The sequence below is a fragment of the Cnephaeus nilssonii genome (genome assembly GCF_951640355.1).
Source record: "Cnephaeus nilssonii genome assembly, chromosome: 3".
NCBI classification, from domain to species: domain Eukaryota; kingdom Metazoa; phylum Chordata; class Mammalia; order Chiroptera; family Vespertilionidae; genus Cnephaeus; species Cnephaeus nilssonii.
Window position 1 is genome coordinate 71,452,840 of NC_137074.1, and position 22,388 is coordinate 71,475,227.

General features: G+C 39.4%; 1 protein-coding gene across 1 annotated transcript; it reads right to left on the reverse strand.

The window, feature by feature from the left end:
* Positions 1–250: 250 nt before the first annotated feature.
* Positions 251–730, reverse strand: LOC307096725 (large ribosomal subunit protein eL21-like; the record flags this gene model as incomplete). The annotated part of the gene is made up of 1 exon (XM_079766321.1): positions 251–730. The coding sequence occupies one exon, from the start codon at positions 728–730 to the stop codon at positions 251–253; it is 480 nt and encodes a 159-aa protein (XP_079622447.1).
* Positions 731–22,388: the final 21,658 nt, after the last annotated feature.

Consider the following 22,388-nt stretch of genomic DNA (forward strand, 5'->3'; position numbering starts at 1 on the left):
TATATACCTCTGCCCTTTAGGAGCTTATAAATCAAGTAAGTAATTATATTATTGTAATTCTGAAAGGATTCTGAGAACACTGCCCCAAGATATGAATGACAGTTTTGTTCCTCCCTGAAGACTTTAAACACTTTCCACTTTGTCTTCTCTTTTTGTTTATTTATTTATTTGAAAATTTATTTTAAGGACTTTGTTCTCTTCAAGTTTTTTTCCAATTTTAACAGTACAAAGGTCTTTAATGTTTTTTCACTTACCATGCCATGAACTCATAGGGAATGGGCTCCCACAGCTCAGGCTCCTTCCCATTGGTTCTCACACAGTGTGCCTCTCTGGGTGGAGCTGGCTGATGTTTCAGCTGAACCCAGGTTCCCTTCTCTGTGGCTCCCTTTCTCTTCTGATCATTTTTCTTTACATGTTTCAGGGAGCTATCTTGGCTCTTAGCATGCTTAATATGCTTAATATGTACATTAATTCTCTTGGTAAGAATCTTGCCCTTAACTTGTTTGTTTACAAGGATGCCCACCACATGCTGGGTGACACTGCAGACTCTTCCAGTTTTGCCATGGGAATGTTTGTGGGGCATTAATTCTTGAACAGTGTCCATTCCCTTGATGTCTGCATCACCTTTCTTGTAGATTCGCATGTATGTGGCCAAAGAAACAACTCCATGTTTTCTAAAAGGCCCAGAGAACATATAGCGGGTGCCTCTCTTTTCCTTTGTGTTAGTCATTTTGGCAAATTATTGAAATATGGTTATTTCAGCCAAAAAGAAGCTTGTTCTTTTCAAGTTTATGTATGTGATAGGAGAGGGAGAAGGACAATGAGGAGAAAGGGTGAGAGGGAAGGAAGGAGGTTCTCTAGGCATGTGGCTCTATTCTTCTGTACCATAAATAAGAGTAAACAAAATTTAAAAACATAGTATTTTAACTTTCTAATGTGTGCTTAGAACTTCATCCAATTCTACTTTATTTAAATTTTTTCTTAAATATGTTTTTATTGATTTCAGAGAGAGGAAAGGAGAGGGAGGTAAAGATAGAAACATCAATGATGAGAGAGAATCATCAATGGGCTGCCTCCTGCATTCCCTCTATTGCAGATCAAGCCCACAACCCAGGCATGTGACTTGACGAGAATCGAACAGTGACCTCCTGGTTCATGGGTCGATGCTCAACCACGAGCAACATCAGCTGGGCCTATTTTATTTTCATAACATTGCATTCTAATGCTTGATGAACTGGATCAGGGTGTGTCTATATGTCTACTAGGCTTCTCCATCCTTCAGCTTTCAAAGAACATTTCACCTACCTCATTGATTTGATCTAACAACAGTCCTCTGAGTCTGTTGGTCATAAAAAAGGAAGGAACAGTAGAATGAACCATGTCTGAGAGCAAAAAACATTAACCTGGTTGGTTGAGTTTGAATTTCTGCTCATCCATTTGCCAACTGTGTGACTTCTGCTTAACCTCATTGAGCCTATTTATCTGTTAAATATGAATGATAGTTCCCACTGGTAGAGTTTTGTGTCTGGCCTCTTACTTTCTAAATGTTGGTTCATTTATTTTTTTTTCTCTAAATTTACCTTTTTCCCTAGAGATCAGGTCCTCCAAAGACATTTTGTTTGTTTATTTATTTATTTATATTTTTATTATTCATGGCAAAGACAATATTTTAAGGTCTGTAATTATTTACCTGAAGATTGGCTTGGCCTTGACCTAGAGAAGGTAAACATGAATTGCATCTAGCTATGTACTAGACTGCTAGAGCGGTCTTCTTTTCTCTCACATAAAACAAAGTCCCAGGGAACATCTTATCTTGTGAAAAATATATTTTTAATAGCACATCAAAACACCCTAGATAGAATAATCTCCTAAAAGCAGAAAAACAAGGACCTGAAAGCTATTGTATGGCATGTGTATAGCTGCACAGATTCTAATATGGTAAGAGTTCAAATGCAACAATTAATGTAACACCTCACTTCATTCAGATTAGTCTAAAGCTTATCTACCTCAGGCAATAATAATTGTGACTCAATAAAAGATATTGGAGCAGATGGAGGTACTACAGGTTCTGATTAAACTCTTCTTTATTGAACTTCGTATTCTTTCATGATTTATTGAACTGCCTTCAGCTCTCCAACTGCTGTTTGTGTTTAGCACAACACTGTAACTTTGGTAACTTTTTAGAGCAGAGAAGGGCTTTGTGTAAATAGAATCCCCTTCTGACCTTGATAAGATAGTTGTAGAATACAGGACATAATACTTTTGTAGATGGAACAAAAAGAGAAGGAGAAAGGAGGCAACTAATGTTTATGGAACATTGGGAAAATTGTAGGCATTTTTTAATAAATCTACTCTGTGGCAGCACTTTGTATGTATTTCTGCATTTAACCCTCATAACCATACTCTCAGGAAGAAGGTGTTTCTTACCTGTTCACCAATTTGTTGATGAGAAAACAGAAACTTAGGGGTGTTTGAATCAGCCAGCAGATGTGAAAAAGCAGGAAGACTTGCCTTGCTGCTCAAAAATCATATTGCCAAGGGAAAGGTTGGAGAGATTTTATCAATGAGAATGTTGATAATGTTATGAATAAAAACATCTTGCTTTATTAACCTTTTGCACTCGGATGTCGAGTGTGACGGTTATTGAATGTATCAATAATTTGAAATATAAAATAATCCAAATAAATAAGTTTGTATGAAAAGAAACTCCAGTTTTTTATTCTACTGCCGCGCTTTGTAAAATCTGGGGTATTTAAAAAATTAAATCCTGAGTAGAATAAAGGAATCGAGAAAAAAACAAGCAAGTAGGGTTAAAAGAGAAATGTAACACATATCCTATAAAATAAAAGGGTAATATGTAAATTGACCCTAATGGCAGAATGACCGGGAATGACCAGTCGCTATGACGTGCACTGACCACCAGGGGGCAGATGCTTAATGCGGGAGCTGCCCCCTGGTGGTCAGTGCACTTCCACATGGGGAGCTCTGCTCAGCCACAAGCCCGGCTGAAGGCTGTGAGTGCAGTGGGGTGGCTGGAGCCTCTCCCGCCTCTTCAGCAGTGCTAAGGATGTCTGACTGCGGCTTAGGCCTGCTCCCGCAGGGAGATGGCCTAAGCCATTAGTCGGACATCCTCTGAGGGATCCTAGGCTGCCAGAGGGATATCTGACTGCCAGCTTAGGCCCTATCCCCGGGGGAGCGGGCCTAAGCTGGCAGGTGGACATTCCCCTGAGGGGTCCCAGACTGCGAGAGGGTGCAGGCTGGGTTGAGGGACCCCCCAAGTGCACAAATTTTTGTGCACTGGGCCTCTAGTATATGTCTATATAAATGAAAAGACTAAATATTTTGAAAATTCTAGTTGCCCCTTTTGTATTTGAATAGCATCACTATGTGAAGACTAATAAACATGCATATAGATATCACAACTTCAGGCCCTGTGGTAGGTAGAGATAGTTAAGTGGTGGAAGAGACAGGCTCCTTCTCTGCTTTATGGACAAAATGAATACAGATGTTCATGTGACTTTGGTTAACGCTTACTCATTGTTTACCAGAGAAACAAAGCTTTGTCTGCTTGGCTAGTTTTAGTTGATGAACAGGGCAGAAAGAATGCACTCCTATGGGAAGTACAAACGAATTCTAAAAAGAAAATGGGGAAAAGATAGATTCCACCTCACCTATTAAATTCTTCTCCTTGAAAAGGAATACAGAATGGAGTTAGGGATGGGCCAGGTGTTTTCAGCAAATCCTTAAGAGGGGGAGGTGGTGGTGTCTAAAAGTGTTTAAGATTCTTTAGAAAGTGGAACTTTTTCCCTATGTAACTGTATTTTCTCCCAAGAAATCAATGTTCTTCTTGGAGTTTTAATGAGGCAGTCTAGCTACCAGTAAGTAAAACTGACAACATATTTTTTATTGACCCCATGACCAGGGGACACTTAATTGTCTTAAAATAGGATTTTTGAAATGACACTAATACAAAGATCCAACAACTTTAAGGTATTTGGGGCATGAATTCTACAAATCCCATACTTTGAATTAAGCCAGAAACAACTTTATTGTTAATATGTAATGTTGATATCTTATGTAATGTTAAATGTAATGTTGATGTCTTATCTTTTGTTTCCAGAATTTAAAAATAGTTGGCTATATTTTCAAGATGCAGTGTAAGATATAAACTCAGGAGTAAACATGACATGAGATGAGAGTTCATTATAAAGTTTAGTATGGAAATTAATGGACAGTCTAATAGAACCATGTCAAAAACAAGCAGGAAAAGAGTAATAAAGGAAAAATAAAATCAGACATTAGTCAGCACATTTAGACAAAATATGAAGTAATATTCAAAAAATTATGAGACTGTTGAGTTCATCTAATGAATAGGAATGTTGCAAAGGCTAAAATATCACAAAAATAATCAAAGGATCAGAAAAAAGAAGCTAGAGAGAAAACTTAAAAATTAGAAATGTAACTAGGGCAAACACCTCATTACCACATGACTCATAACAGATTTGAATAAAACAGTCACATGACTCCCCAAAGACAACATCACAGTAAAATTATAAAATGCTTAGCCCATAAAGTGGCGGTTCTATTCCCTAAATTAGTATTTGAAATTGGACTTAGAAAGAGAAAGATGAGAGCAGACTAAATAATTCTTTATGTGGTGAACCAAAACAATTGTAAAACAAATGTAAGAAAATGAATGATTTTGAAATAATGGCAGTGAACTGGTCTAATATTTAGGAAACTGAATTATAATTTCAGTTCTTTGTAGCACACTGTCTATATCCTAAAACATGTGTGTGATTCCCCATCTATACATGGAATTATACTTCATTTATTAATTTAATAAAGTATTAGGGGGATAGGTTAACCTGCTTTCAGGAAAGAGCTTTGAAAAATTAAATTTACAAAATGTGCTTTCTGCATAGAAAATAGTCAAATGACAGAATGGATCAGAGAAGGTGAGTATGATGTCATGAGCAGGAGGAAATTATTTCAGTCTTGACTCTAGAAAGTTGTGATAAGATTACCTCATCACTCAGAGACCAGAATTTTTGACTTTTTAGGTTTACAGAAGCACTGTATCGATTCAGTGGCTTGAACTCTAATCTAGGTTTCAAGAATGAAAGGATTCCAAATGAATTTATTATGCTACCTTGGCTATCTTATATAATAGTTTGTAGACATACCCTTCCCCTTTATCTATTTCCAAAAGTCTATGGAGTGAGGACTAGGAACCAAATACAATCTATTCAAGAAATGAAAATGTGCAGTTCTCTATTATTGCTGTTAAAAGAATCCATGGATTGTGAAAGGATTTATCTCTGCAGTACAACTTTTCATTTGAAAATGTCTTACCAATTTATTTCTTTGGATCATCGGAAAGCACACAATTTAAAGTATAAATAATAAAAAAAATTTTACGAATATGGAAGTTTAATATAATAAAATATGTCAACATTATTAAATGGAATTTATATATTTTAAGTGTATGTATGTGTGTGATTGTGTGTGTATGGCGTATCCACACTTAATTTCTTAGGAAGTTTTAGGAATATATCTACCTCAGGGAGGAATTAAAAATGCTAAAAAGGGAAGTAAAAAAAAAGGAAATAAACATTCGGCTTCTGATACTACAAATAGAAGTTTACAGAAGATAATAGACTTGAAGCCAAGCTTTGTTCAACAGAGGATTTTCTAGATTCTTTTATATCCTCATGAAGCATAACATTCAAGGCCTATAAAACTTGATTCAGAGTTCCATTTCCATTTTCAGGAGGTCCTTAAGGAAAAAGAGAGAGAGAGAGAGAGAGAGAGCCCTGCTTGCAGTTGTCCTGGTATTTGGTAGGGAGAGGAAGACAGAAAAAAGGAGGCTGAGTGCATCAGGAATAAGGGCTCTTGTTTTCTGCCTAAATTTTAAAATGGAGAGTCAACTTTGGATATATTCCCATGGGTATGTGGGGCCCGAGTCCATCCAGGCTGGTGGAAACAAACCTCTGTCTTCAGATACTTCCAACATGCCATATGGTCATTGTGCGTGGCCTTGTTGTGAGTCAGGAGGTAGATGGTCTGCAGGGCATTCTGGGATCCCAGAACTTCCTGAATACTTTAAAAGTGATGAAGAGTTGTTGAAATTGCTGGTGGGTAGCAGAGGTCTGGGAACAAGACAAAGTGGCCACTGTAGGTAAGGACTTTGAGACTTGGTAACAATGGTGGTATTGTGTGTTCTATACCAGCATGTAACCCCCAAAACCTGTTGCAGCCATTTGTCCACCAGCAATCACCAATCTGGGGAGCAGACCACTTTATATATTCTGCACAAGAGGCCATGGAGATCCAGGTGACAGCCTGCAGATCTGAGGAATGAATCTCTTCATTGCTCACGTGTCCCTCACCCACTTCCATGAGGACAAGGTCAGTCCCCCTCACACACCCATATACACTTGAGGGGAGTATGGGGGAAATCTGAAAGACTGAGCATTTATCTTAAAAACTAAATTACATGAAGAGGCACATTTTAAAAAACCCCAATAGGGAGTTTAACTTTGAAAGGACTGCATAAGGATTGTTGAAACCAGAAGAGACAGAAACATTAAAACTGGCCAGTTGAAAACAACAACAAAAAAATCTTCCTATCCAGCATGGTTAGAGGTTGTGAAAATGATAAATGCAGTTTTAACGAATTAAGAGGCTATTTTCTTTGTGCAGCTGAATCATATTGTGAGTAAACGTTCAAACCCTGCTCTTAGTATGAACTCATAGAATTTGGAAAAATAAGGAGTTTGAGAATTAAAATGTTATTTTCTCTAAGGGGAAAATGATGATCATTTCAACGGATACAAATTACCTGGAGAGTGGATTATTTTGGATTAAGAAAAGCTAATAAGGCCCTAGCCATTTTGGATCAGTGGAGAGAGCATCAGCCCATGGACTGAAGAGTCCCAGGTTCGATTCCGGTCAAGGGACACGTGCCTTTGGTTGCAGGTTTCCCGTCCCTAGTCAGGGTGCATGCAGGAGGCAACCAACCAATGTGTCTCTTTCACATTGATGTTTCTCTCTGTCGCTCTCTCTCTTCCTTCCACTCCTTTAAATAAAAGTCAATGAAAAAATATCCTTGGGTGACGTTTAACAAAAAAAAGAAAAGAAAAGCTAATACAATTTTACTATTGCCCCAATGAAATTACTTTGATTACCTAACTTGAATGTCACAGAATCTTACTGGAAAGAGGAAGCCCTAGTCTGGAGAATTCATTAGCATTATTTACATATGAAACTTCTAGAAGTCAATTAATTCCTTTGAGCCCCAGTTTCTTCACCCATAAAATTGGTAACACTGACCTCAGGGAGTTATGATTAATCTCATATATAATTGTGCCCATGACTTGCAGGGTAGGCCCAAGCCCAATCCTGCCTGCTGCCTGTTTGGCATATGAAGTTTTATTGGGAAATGGCCTTGCCCATCTGTTTACTCAAGCCTTTTCCTTGGCTGTCGCACACTGCAAAGACAGAGTTGACTATCTGCCTGACAGACTAGCTTTGTGAGCAGGCGCTATTGTTTTTTATCATGTTTATCCCATTTGCTCAGAGTGCATGCTCACACAGTTGCATTTTGGTATACAATTATTTTGTAAAAACGACCTTCATTCTGGAGAAAACTATTTTTTTTGATTCAAAAGTATGTTTCACATTTCAACTTAACCAATTGGTGTCAGGTTTACAAAGCAGCCTATTCAGAATTTGGTTACATTTTCTCCCTTTGCCAAGCCTGATCTCCCCCACTGAGCTGATACAGTTAAACTTCTGAGTCTACAATCTAAGGACGCCCTGCTCCCCTGACGCCATAATGCCCACCACCATTGTCATTGAGGCAAGGAGCTGTTCCTTCACTCAACTAGTCCGCACTTCCCACAAGAGAGTCAGCCACACATTTTCAGTTCCTTATGTGAACATGAAATTAAAAAATAAGCTAGTTTTGAGAAAGACAGAGCATATCTGCTTTGATATTTTTTTTCCTTTTCTTCAATGTCTATCCTCATGACTGTCCCCCGCTGCAGGGCAAAATCTAGTGAGAAAACAGATGGCTATTCCGTGAAAGAGAACCTTGGGTGGATTTGGCGAAGTGCTAGAATTGTGAATAAATTTCACATAACTAGTTTATTATTAAATAAAGTCTGATATTAAAAAATCAATGATAGGACATCCTGCAATGGGAATGTAACATACATGGGCTAATTATGTCACTCTTTAGGTATATAGTTAATTGTTAACAGCTAACCACCTGTTACGTGTTAAAAAAAAAAAAAGAGGCTTTAGCTCCCTTCTGAAAATACAGAATTTTTAAAATGGAGAAGTTACAATTTTGCCGTATGCTGTTGAAACCTCAAAAGGTAATTATGTCAGCCTGAGGAAACTATGATATGAAAATAAGAAAGAAAAAAATTGCGCTGTGGATTTTCAGCTACAATCAGCAGACAATTTTAATTTTGGAGGTGAATGTCTGTGCTTGGGCAGAGTTTTTAAATCTTTCCCTCCCTACCAACTGTTCCTCTCATTTTCCTGACAAACTCATTTTTCTCTCTCCTTCTTTTCTCTGTTCCTTCTTTTCTTTCTCTCTGAGCTCCCCTCTGCTTCTCGCCCCTCCCACAGCCACAAATGCTCTTTACTGGCCATTTCTATGGCCACAAATGCTTTTAACATAATTTAGAATAGGATAGAAACCTGTGCTCTTTCCATAGTGAAAGGAAAGCGAAGAGTTTTCTTAGTGATCCACCTTTGCTTTTCACTCATTAAAAAAGTATTGAACAGCTCCTGCAAATCCCGTTCAAGGAATTTGTTCTACAGTTATACTCCCACGAGGGTGCAAAGTTCTGTTATGAAATCCATTGCAGCATGAGGATGGAAAAAAGAGGAGAAGCTGAGCCCAGCAGAGAGCTGAAACAAAAGGAAGAATGGGGACCAGAGAGGCAGGAGCTGGGAACTTCAGGAACATGGTCTGAGAGGAAAGCCAGCAGGAGGTATCCTTCCCCACCCCGCTCTTTGGTTCCCAGAGGGCCGTGTGCCAGGTGGGCACCCTGCCCAACAGTGGTGATAGGAATATGAGCAGGGCCATCTGCATCCTGGGAGCCTCCCACTGTGTGGATTCTAAAGTTCTATCCCATCAATACTAGCCAGTACCCTATCTAATCAAAATCATTAAATCCAGGAAGGAGAACCTTTAGCATTTCAAAATAGTAACGCCAGTGGGGAGAAAAATCAACCCCTAAAACCACAGAATGAAATGGGTCGCTTTATGGCATTCATTTCCTGCTTATTTCATCAGTAAAAGGTGAATCCTGTTTTTTCATTTTATACCAATAATAGGAATTAGTGAACACACTGCTTCCAGGAGTCATCTTAGGTTGTCTACATTCCAGGCTAGCATACCATAAAACATCTGTTGATTTGAAATGTTTATTGAAAAACTGAAGGGAATATAACTGATTGCAGTATAAAGAAAACATGCTAATGCATAGATAGACTATTATATTCCTTTCTGAAGCATTAGTTACAGATGACTTTGAAACTTTAGGTTTATCAAGGTACAGTAACTATTTACACTATTGTCCAACCTATTTTAGGAAATCAGATTTAAAATATGTTTTTATTTTTATTTTTTGGAGACAGGAAGTAAGAAGGAGAGACAGAGAGAGAGAGAGAGAGAGAGAGAGAGAGAGAGAGAGAGAGATCTGTTGCCCCCTGTACACACTCCCACCTACTACTTAATTTAGAGTAGAAAAAAATCCTGACAATTAGCTGTAAGACCTATGAGGAGAAAATTGGTCATTAAGTAGTTAAAAAATTCCCTGGCAATCCCCCTCTTAAAATTTGTAATCCTTTTTAAACATTAGCATTTAACATTCAGGACAGGCAAATGCCTTTTTTATAAGAGGGGATTTGGACACAGAGAGACATCAATATGGGTGTGCAGAGAAAAGACCATGAGGACACAACAAGCAGGTAGCCATCTGCAAGCCAGGGAGAGAGACCTCAGGAGGAACCTAACCTGCTGACACCTTAGTCTTGGACTTCTAGCCTACAGAAATGTGAAAAAAATGCAGCTGACCTTTGAACAACACAGGTTTGAACTGTGCAGGTCCAATTATATAAAGACTAGAGGCCCAGTGCATGAAATTTGTGAATGGGGGGGGGGGGGATGTGTGTGTCCCTCAGCCCAGCCTGCACCCTCTCCAATCTGGGACTGCTGGGTCCCAACTGCTTGCCTGCCTGCCTGCCTGATTGCCCCTAACCACTTCTGCCTGCCAGCCTGATCACCCCCTAACCACTCCCCTGCCAGCCTGGTTGCCCCCAACTGCCCTCCCCTGTAGGCCTGGTCCCCCCCAACTGCCCTCCCCTGCTGACCTGGTCACCCCAACTGCCCTCCCCTGCTGACCTGGTCACCCCAACTGCCCTCCCCTGCAGGCCTGGTCCCCCCAACTGCCCTCCCCTGTAGGCCTGGTTCCCCCCCCCAACTGCTCTCCCCTGCTGGCCTGATTGCCCACAACTGCCCTCCCCTGCAGGCCATCTTGTGGTGGCCATCTTGTGTCCACATGGGGTCAGCCATCTTTGACCACATGGAAGCGGCCATCTTGTGTGTTGGAGTGACAGTCAATTTGCATATTATTCTTTTATTTGATAGGATTTTTCTCAATAAATACCTGTACTGTTTTCAATCAATGGTTGGGAGGCCACAGATGCAGAGGGCCAACTGTATGCATTGATCTATACTATTTTTATAGGGGACTTGAGTGCTTATGAAGTTTGGTATCTGCTGGGGGTCTTGAAACCAATTCCTGGCAGATATTGAGGAACAACTTAAGTTTTGGGGGAGTCAAAAGTTACACACAAATTTTTGACAGTGGAGGGGGTCAGTGCCCCCTAACCTCAGTGTTTTTCAAGGGTCCACTTGTACGTTTCTGTTGCTTATGTCACCAATCTTCATAATTTCTTATGGCAGCCTGAGCAAACTAATACAGTATATTCCAAACAGACTGTATATAGCATAAACTAATTCTGTTTTAACTCAGAATTAGAACTGTAGAGAATCCCATATTATTTTGCTGATGAGGCGTTAGAAATGAGCCCAAAGTATCCTAGAATAATACTTGGTACATCTGAGGGTACTTTTCATTGGCATTTTGTGAATGAAAGATTCCAGAGAGAAAGAGGAGATAATTAGGTTACCAAAGGTATTTATTGTAATACACTTAGTAGGGCAGGTCATGGGACATGATGAGTCCTAAATTATTCAGCCTGCATGAAGAGAGAAATAAGTTAGGAACAGGCAGTGCCCTGTAGGAATAGGAAAACCTGCTCAGCTGGAGGGCTTGCCTGTGAGGATGGTGGCAGGAATTTGATTCAGGATCCAAGTTGATGTAGCCAATTTGTTCTCCATATAGGCTTGAACCTATATCCGGAGAATCAGGTCTGTTTCCATGCCGTAGTGCTACTCTGAGACAGGTGGATGGAACTGTGTGGTTTCAGGAGTGTGGAAGTTCCTCTGGGTCGAAGCAGGATTCTAGCCAGATGTTCGTAGAAGGTACAGAAGGTTCAACTCCAAGGGGACTCTGGATTATTTTAGACCCCTGTTGTAATTATTGCAGTTGAGAAGTCAGGTCCAATCATAGTCAGAAAATGGGGGTGTAAATCAGGGCTGGAGACAGTTTCTGATTCCCATGGGAGGAATGCAGGAGGTTGAGGTTGAGAAAGCAATATCTCAGTAGGCACAAAAGCATCTTGAAACCCATACCTGTCAAAGGGCTGAGAGTTATTACAGATCCTAATTCAAAATTATTAGTCCAGTTTGTCATTTCATTCAGGCCCGGAAAGGGCAGTGTGAGAAGCAATAGAGACAATAAGAAATGACATCCATGGTGAAATCATAAGAAATGTTTTGAATGGTGCTGACAATTCAAAAGATCCTGGAAGCACAGGCATAGCAGATAATTTTCTAGAGGGCAAGAGAAACAGTTCAGGGATGATTACTTTAGTCTTTAATTTATTAATGTATTCTTCAAAAAGTTAGCAGTGTTCTATTGCCCTGAAGGATGGACAGCTCAACATTATTCACTTCAATTTCACACAAAAAATGAAAATGAGCAAAAAACAAGCTAATTACTTTGTATAGAAAGCAAGACTGAGCATGTCTTTGGATCTCTATGCTTTACTCTCTATATTCCATATTATATTCCACAGCAGGAGCAGCTATGGTGTGCATAATTGAGATTATAATGATGATTTTAGGTAATTGATAAAATTTGGAAATTTGGTTATATTATAATTACGTCAGAGAAAAATTGCTAGTTAATGTGTTGCTTTAAAAGGCTACACTAATATTGCAAACATTTTTGAAAATTTAGTTCATAAAATTGTATCTTCAAGTCTATATTATATAATATCATATCTCATTCACATTTTGCAACTGTGAAATGCTTTGTGATAACTAAATTATAACAGCATTTCCATAGAGGTACCAAAATAAAATATTTAGTATATGTAACATATATTATATTATACATGTGCATGTTAATATTTATACCTAGATATATCTATTGTATGATTATTCTGAGAGGTATGGATTTTTTTTTGCTCATCATGATAATTATCATTAGTGGGTACTTACTAATTATCATTAGTGGGTACTTAGTTGTCAGACACTGTACTAAGAGATTTTAGAAACATTAATTCTTTTAATACACAGAAAAATTCTATGTAGGAAATATTCTCATCCTGATTTCATGGAGGAGAAAACTGAAAGTTAGGATCCTAAAGTTAACAAGTGGTGAAACTGCCTGGAGCCCTAGATTTGGGAGGTGGTTAAACTGGAATTCAGACCTAAGTCTACCTTGGTGAGCAGTTATAGTTATTTATACAAGAGCCAGTTGGCTTTACATGGAGGAAAGAACACTGCTTTGTTGACACCATCCTTGACACTGCTGGAAACATCTGTGTCTCTAATTTCAGTATGGTTGGACAAGACTAAGAAGCTCTTTAGCATAAAACTCACAGGTGAATAATTCTTTAAATTCCACAGGTAGATACCATAGTATCTAGATAAAGCACAGTAATTTATTACATTTCCTAACACTTTTTATTTTTGGATGCACTTTTTCCTAACACTTTTAAAATTTTATCTAATTCAACAGCAGGTAGTATGATAGAACGAAGAGCATGTTACTCTAGGCAATGGTGTTTATTTCTCTCTACCTCAGTTTGTCCATCCATAAAAAAGGGACTGAATATTCAGGTGTATTTTATCCTTGAAAGTATTATTACAGGCTTCTAACTCATTTCTAGTCACGTTATATTGATTGGAAATAATACAAGAGAGAAGAAATTAGCATTCATTGAGTTGTTTTATGTACCCAGAAGACCAGAGGAGCATAAACACACACACACACACACACACACACACACACACACACACACACACACTCTTTTTTTTCATGTATTTAGTTACCTAAGATATTATATGTAGTAATCTGGCATAGCATGTGGTATTCTATATATTTTAGCGAGAAAACATACTAAGACTCAGATATCATTCAACTTCCAAAGATCCCAATCATAAGATATGAACTTGGTATTTAAAAGCAGGCCTATTGAACTTCAAAGCACATTTGTTTAATGACTAATCTTCAGTTTATTTGGAAGAGCAACTTGTTTAGAATACACTGTGTATTAGTTAGGTTAGGCAAGGATGTGCTATGTAACAAATTAGGGCATGAAATAGCAGTGGCTTAATATGGAAATGTTTTCTTTCTTATTCATGTGAATTTAGCAGCAGGTCTTAAGTGGTTTTAGAAAAAGAGAGTGGGTGGAGGACTTATACCCTCTTTTAACTTCTTCTGACTGGAAGTTACACTTATTAGTTCCATTCACATCCCACTACTAGTAGACAGGCTAATCATATAGCCCTGACCTAATAGCAAGGGCAATTTGAAAATGTGGCCTTCTTGTATTTTTAGGAGAAAAACAAAATGGGATTTTATGAACCCATCACATTGTTTCTGCCTCAGCTGAATATCTACTACTGATCATGGTGCAGGTCGCTGAAGGGCTGCTGCGTTATCTTTTATTATTATACTCATACACAAAGAAAAAGGTGGAGGCCTGGGGTGGGGGCAGGGGCAGGCTATAAGAGGTCAATGGGAGAAAAAAGGGACATGAGTAATACTTTCAGCAATAGAGATTTAATTTTTTAAAAAAGAGTAATGTCCCGCTGATAGTAGTAGTCTCTACTTAGAAATTTGCTAAGAACTGGAATAGAGTAGAACATCAGAGCTTTCCTCTTGATACAGGGGTCCCACAATGGCCGTGTTATGTTTCCCATATTCACCATGTCACCTCCGGTATCTATTGCAATACAGACATCTATATTTATTGCATAGATGTTGGAATGTGGCTGTGGGCAATTAGTAGGTGAAGTTGCTAATATTTCAGCACCCACTTGAAGAGCCTCATAATGAAGGTAAATATTTAGAAAGACACTGAAGTTTTGAAACTGTCAGTTTTGTGGCCAACTACCTTCTCTCAATCTTAATTTATCTACATTAAAAAAGAATGAAGACTTCATCCACAATGGTTTAAGCGATATCTGACCAAAGGCCTGACCTTTTTGCAGAAACAGAATTCACAAATGTAGATGAACTCAGGCAATCAATGATGCCCGGGGCCCTTTACAAGAGAAGGCGTAGAGGGAACACTCTAGTCTTTGTATATCCTTGACTCAAGTGCCCCTTGCTGCTTGCCTGAAAGCTCGGAGACATTTAGTGCTTTTAGCAATTCAGCACGACCTAGACCTGCCTCACTCATCCTTTCCAAGTAAAACCTTCCCTTTTAAATGTCAAATTTTCAGGATCCCCAAAGATTTTAGTTTTATTTTTGAATTAGTTGCTGAGAAACTATAAAATGATGCAGGAACTATAAACAATCTTCTATCTATATACATAATAGAGGAATATGCAAATTAGCCAGGACGCTGTAATGTCATGACAGAAAAACAGGGACCTGAGGCTGTATGGAGCCTGGCCAGGGTGAGGGACCTCAGGCCACACCCCCCACCCCAGTGTCAGGCCAGGGGACCTCAGGCTGCGACCCCGCCCCGGCATCAGGCCAGGGAATCTCAGGCTGTGCCCCTTGCCCCGGCGGGGCTTGACAGGAACCTCAGGCTGCCCCTCACCTGGTGGGGCTTGACATGGACCTCAAGCCATGCCCCCTGCCCAAGAGCTGGGCCATGGGACCTCAGGTTGCGACCCTGCCCCAGCACCGGGGCTGGGGGACCTGAGGCTGTGCCCCCTGCCTGGCACTGGGCTGTGGGATCTGAGTGCACCCCCCCCACCCAGAGGGGCTTGACAGGGTTGGGGCCGGCCAGGTCTGGGTCTCACCCAATGGGGGTGGGGCTGGCCGAGTCTGGGTCTCCTGCGTTTTCAAAGCGTGTGCGGGCGGTGGGCGGGGACTTGACTCTAGGTCCCATGGTGCAACCCAGACTCTGACAGGAGGGAGATTTTCATATACATTTTACTAATTTTCTTTCATCTCTGACACTTTTAATATAGAGAAAGGGCAAATACCAACCCGGTAGGATCGGGCCTAATCGGGCAGTCAGACATCCCTCTCACAATCCAGGACTACTGGCTCCCAACTGCTCACCTGCCTGCCTTCCTGATTGCCCCTAACTGCTTCTGCCTGCCAGCCTGATCACTCCCTAACCACTTCCCTGCCAGCCTGTTTGCCCCTAACTGCCCTCCCCTGCAGGCCTGGTCACCCCTAAATGCCCACCCCTGCAGGCCTGATCGCCCACAACTGCCCTCCCTTACAGACCTGGTCCCTCCCAACTGCCATCTCCTGCTGGCCATCTTGTGTCCACATGAGGGCAGCCATCTTGTGTGTTGGAGTGATAGTCAATTTACATATTACTCTTTTATTAGATATGATTTTACAGGTGAGGAAACTGAGGCATAAAGAGGTTAAACATTGTTCCCCAAACTATAATTCTAGTCTTCAAATCTGTATTCTTACTTATTATGGTGTATTGTTTCTTAAAACAGTTACTATACTCTGTCTCATGAAATTTATATTCGATTGGGTGAAAAAGAAAATAAACAAGAAGGAAATTGTAAATGTATCCACAGATGAGTTCTGTGATAGAGTGAGTGCTGTGCACCTGTTTTCTATAGGGGAACTTAGGAAAGCCTACAGGACATTTGGTCCTATCCACAACATCCAGAGACACTGGGTCCATACCAAAAGGTCCTTAATATTTGGCCCTGTCCACAATTATTGAACCAATAAAACATGATAGTATTTTTATGTATTATCTTGTAAACCAAAAGTGTAAATAAACATTATGAGCTATTTGAACCCAGGGATGTTTTCCAAGTATTGTCTTTTTTTAAAATCCTCACCCAATTACATTTTCATTGATTTTTTTAGAGAGAAAAGGGGAGAGAGAGAGAGAGAGAGAGAGAGAGAGAGAGAGAGAGAGAGGAAGAGAGAAAGACTGGTGGTCTGTCTGCCTCCTACATACACCCTGACTTGAGTGGTGATTGAACCTATAATCTAGGTATGTGCCCTGACCAGAAATTGCACCCTTGACCTTTAGGTGTATGGGACGTCGGGCCAACCAAGTGAGCCACACTAACTAGGGAAAGTGTGGATGTTTTTGACAGGATCAAATTTCAAGGACCTGTTGATGTATACATTTTGGATAGGACCAAATGTTCACTAATCTGGAGAAAGCCTCATTGAGGAAATGGCATTGGAGTATTTAAGTAATTATATGTTCAATTTTTCTCTTCTAGACCAGCTCACCACAAAAGCCCGTCTTTCCTCTTTAAGGAACCCACTGAAAATACAGTGTCTGGGAAGTTAAGTTTTGTAGCATCTATAGAATGATTAGATTGCTCCCTCAGACATATCTTTCCAACATAATTCCGTTCCATATTTGTCACTTTGTATACATAGGTAATCTCCAGGCTGATCAAACTACCACAGAGGTCCTATATTAAGCATTCTTAGGGATTGTTTTTGGTTTGTGATTTATTTCAGAGTTCTCTTATACTGAATTATTTGCTCTTCTTTTGTTTCCATACACCACATCTTGCAAGAATTCTGAACATAAGTTAAACTAAACTGAATCAAAGAAAATAATATCTACTGAATTTAAGCCGTTGCATATCAGGTTGACCTGCTATCTTAACCCTGTTACCACAAGCCTTATATTTTGAACTGCTTTCACCTTGTTCCAGCAACTGGAGGTTTGAACAGTAAGATTGTAAGCGTAAGGAATATTTCAAAGGCAGGCACTAGGCCTCCTGATTGTTATGTCCTTGTTGTTTTGACATAAGAGATCTGCTTCTCAAATTCCTAGGACCAGCTGGTGGCTTGTTAATCTAGATGCATCCATAGCTACATGCTGTTTGCTCACATTAGCCATGAAATGCCTAAGTCTCTCTCTCTCTCTCTCTCTCTCTCTCTCTCTCTCTCTCTCTCTCACCTTTCTGAAGGAGACGGTGAAACCTCTCTTCCCTAAGTAACTGGCCCCATTATTCATCTCCTCGCATACTAATTTTTGTGCCTGCCCTTTTATATGTTTTAGAAGACCCGAGACTGTTGTATTTGAAGAGCCCCTTCCTAGTTCATCTCTTCAGCTTTCCTGGCTCCTCCTACATTTCCTGTGTGCTTCTATGCCGGTTTGGGGAGATCTAGCATGATCAAGCTGTCAGTTTGCTATTGTGCATAATTTCAGGAATTTTCATACATCCCTTGGAACACATGACTGTTGGCTCATTTGAGTTTCTCCAAGTTCTGAGGAGGCTGAGACAGAGTTGGTGCAATCTTGTTCCTCTCATGAACTTTTCTACTAAGACATTAATAATCATTATCCAATATTAGTCCATCTTTCCCTTTCCATATTGATTTTTTTTTCTTCAGGGAATATTTATGACTAGCACCTTAAAAACTGCTATGGATATAATGTTTAAAAATGCATAATCCTCTCTCCTCAAGGCAATTTTTACAATATGGGAAATTAATGTAAAAAATTGTGTGCTTATGCAACATGTACATGTAAATGATAATAATTATAATAACAGTGACATTTTATTGAGTACTTATGATGTGCTAGTTCCACTCCAAGTTTTCAATCTGTATTAATCCATTTAATTTTTATAATAATCCAATAATGTAGGTATTTATCTCAAATTTTAGATAAAAAAAACTGTAGGACATAAAATTGAGAAGTTTGTCCTGCATCAAATAGCTAGTAAATAGAGTTGCTGGGAGTCCAACCCAGAAAAAAACCTGTAATAGTTTTTAGTATGTTTTGCACATTTAAAATACATATCAATCATAGTTTCTTAATATTCCATTTTGCCCCTTCTTCTTGATTAATCTTCTAAGACAAAGCCCACAGCTTGTAATTTTCCTACTTCAATCTGTTTGGTGGTTTGTCTCTACATATGCTCATGTAACATTTAACACTGACCATTAAATATGTACTGTCATAAACATCTTATTGCTGAAGCTATCTACTTCACTCAGATCAGTGAATCTCTATATCCTGCATGCTCAATCCCATTTTGTACCATTTTCCAAATTCTCACCCTTCCATAGGAAATATCTTCTTGCCTCTCCACCAGTCAATTCAATACCTATACTTTCTTTAATGACAGAGGCCAAAGTCTTCTATTTCTCCCTTAATGCCCACAACAAGTATAATTTAAAAACATTCTAGTTTGTTCTAATACATACCAGACTAATTACTATTTTTTTAAATATATTTTATTGATTTTTTACAGAGAGGAAGGGAGAGGGATAGAGAGTTAGAAATATCAATGAGAGAGAAACATTGATTAGCTGCCTCCTGCACATCCCCCACTGGGGATGTGCCCATAACCAAGGTACATGCCCTTGACCAGAGTCGAACCTGGGACCCTACAGTCCACAGGCTGATGCTCTATCCACTGAGCCAGACCAGTCAGGCCAGACTAATTATTTTCTAATAACACTTATAATATGCTTTCTTTAGCCATCCAGATATGACTTTTTCTTTCTTTTCTTTTTTTTTTTTTTTTACTGGTAAGACAGGTATTATACTCTTTTTAAAATACCTTTACAGTGACTAAAATATACTTGATGCTGTCTAACTCCTTCTTGACTAACATCTTTTTGGAGAAGAAAAAATGATGGCCGGATTGCAAGCACATTCTTTATATGGAAAGAATATTTTCAGGGAAGAGTTCAAGAAGCAGGTTAATGCTGTTTCTTTATGTAAGTGATAGTATATAGCACATGTAATTCTGTATTATATAAATTATTCCCTGGAATTTTAAGACTTTATGCTTTCTATTCATATATATAGTTGGATCTGGTCACTTTTAGAACAGACATAATAGAGATATCAAAAGAAGAGGCTAGCTTAAGTTGCATAGGATGTTGTTTACCATCAACCTTCCTATTTCTTTTCTCCTTGACTCTGTGGAAGGGACCGTGGGGGCAGGTGGTAGAATATGCTCTTATTGATGTTCAGAATTTGAAGTGGGTGAGTTGGCTTCTGATATGGTGTTTTTGACATTCTCATTTTTTCTCATTGGATGAACCATCTTTGTTTCAAATTCTATTCCCTTTATAAATTACTAGAGGCCTGGTGCATGAAATTCATGCACTGGGGGTGTCTCTCAGCCCAGCCTGCACCCTCTCCAATCTGGGATCCCTGTGGGATCGGGCCTAAACAGGCAGTTGGACATCCCTCTCACAATCTGGGACTGCTGGCTCTTAACAACTCACCTGCCTGCCTGCCTGATTGCCCCTAACCACTTCTGCCTGTCAGCCTGATAGCCCGCAACTGCTCCCCTGCCAGCCTGATTGATGCCTAACTGCTCCTCTGCCAGCATGATTGACATCTAACTGCTCCCCTGCTGGCTTGATTGCCCCCAACTGCCCTTCCCTGCCAGCCATCTTGTGACAATGTGGGGGCGGCCATCTTGTGATGATATGGGGGTGGCCTTCTTGTGATGCAAGGGCATGAGGGTCAATTTGCATATTACCTCTTTATTATATAGGATAGTTTAAAATATCTACCAAAGAATGACAGATTAAGTACCTGTATTCAAGCCCCTAATCCTATATCATAAAAGCCTAATATGCAAATCGACCAAATGGTGGAATGACTGGTGGAATGACTGGTGGCTATGACATGCACTGACCAGGGGTCAGATGCTCAATGCAGGAACTGCCCACAGGTCCCAGGCTAGCCAAGGCAGGTGCCAGTGGAGGCCCCTTGATCTCCCTGCCGGGCACCCTGCAGAGGAAGGCAACCAGTGGCAGTGGTGGTGGGTGGGGATGGCGAGTGGGCGGTGCCAGGCCAGCCAAGGCGGGTGCCAATGGGGGCCCCCCCGATCACCCCACTGGTCACCCCACAGATTGGCCCTGATTGCCGGCCAGGTCTAGGGACCCTAGCTGTGCATGAATTTCATGCACCGGGCCTCTAGTAAATAATAATAGTGTATGGTTCATCACTGAGTTAGGGAAGGCCATCTTACTTTCTGATGTAACTCATAATGAACTAGTCACCAAATACAATATAATACAAGACTGGATTATAAAAAATTCAACAATATTTTTAATTGTGGTGCCCAAGCGCTAATACTAATTCTTGTTGCTCATATATTTTTTGAAATTATATAGGCAAATAGCAGTCATTGTATTTCGTAGGAGAAGTTGCACAACTTGTACTTTAATTTGCAATATTTAATTCATGTGGACTACAGAGCAGTTGGCATTTCCATAATAGGCAGTGTTTTAGAGTATTAACAGAACCATAATAGTTAGCAACCAGACAAAATCTGCAATGCAGACACAACCTTGGGGCAGTTTTTAGACAATTACTATTATGAAGTCAAATCATTTTGGAGTATTTATTTTACAAAGTACTGTGTACTGCAACAGACCAGGGAAATAACACTTCCTTTTCAATATGTTTTAAAAAGATTTCTAGCTTTGGGGCATGAAAATACATTTCCTCTTAAACGTACAGGATTCATAACTCACCATCAAAATACAGGCAATCAAAACCTACCAGCTTTAATAAATAAATATTTTATACATATTTTAAGCATGTGCACTTAAAAATAATTACTCTATTTGAACACAACTTTAAGTGAAATCATATAAAAGACTTAGGATTTATGTCATTGTGTAGGAGATTAAAAAGCATTTTTGAAATCTCTAATAAATGGCTTTTTGGGCCATTTATGAATATTGAAAAGTGTGTCAAAAATGCAACAAAATGCATCTGAAATGCCAATTGTGTGTACAATAGAGACTTATTCTGCAAGAGAGGAAATAAATCTCACTGAATATTATAGAACACTATATATTTTTTCAAATTATTTTATAATCCTGCACTAGTTTTTCTTTAAGCACACTGACTGGAAATGATGCTGTTTTACATTGAAAGGCTGAAGAATAGAAAGGTATATACACAGATGGAGTTAATAACCTGTCAGATGAAAATAGCTCCATATATGTAACCATTCTCCCCTTGCTCATTTACTCTTCTTTTACTCAGAGGTGATTAAGTGTATGCTTTCTCAGAATTCCTATCTTCTTTGACATTATTTGATCTCCCTGGGCCCCTATGGACCTGAAACTGTAAAGCTGATTGCTACCAGAGAGCTGAAGAGACCCCGGGGAACAGAGAGAATTGGGGGAGATCAGGAGATCATGGAGTTTGAGCTCTTGAAATCGGTGGCTGGGTCTGAGTTGAATTTCATGTTATTGCATGGCAACAGTAAGGTTGTCACACTAACTGGAGTCAGGGATATTTGAGTACTTGGATCTCCTACTTCGCACTGCACTTGCTTGTCCATCTTATAACATGAGACTCATTTTATTCATGTAGTGCATGCATATTGACTGGAAATAGGGGTTATGCCCCTTCAGATGGGATCTTTATGACAGAATATTCAGGTAGTCAGGTTGGAGTGATGTAACTACGATCTGTGAGCAAGTACTAGGTATTATATAGACCTAGATTTTCGTTATTATTACTATTTGTTACAGTTAAACTTGGCAAATCTAGGGCATTTATTTTTATGGCTTCTTGATTACAAAGGCAGTATTTTTAGGTAATGTAATGTTTAAAGGTTTAAGCAAAGGAATTTCTAAAATTAGTGAAAGGCTCTATACCTGGGTTTTAAAGTTAAAATGCTTCTCAAAGACTGGCCTCGGCTTACTGCTTTCTGTTTCGATTACCTATTACAAGCCATTATAAAAATACTAATTCATACATTTCTATTTCAAACATGTGCTTCTAATGATTGATGTAAGTTGCAGGTGGGTACTGATTTTTA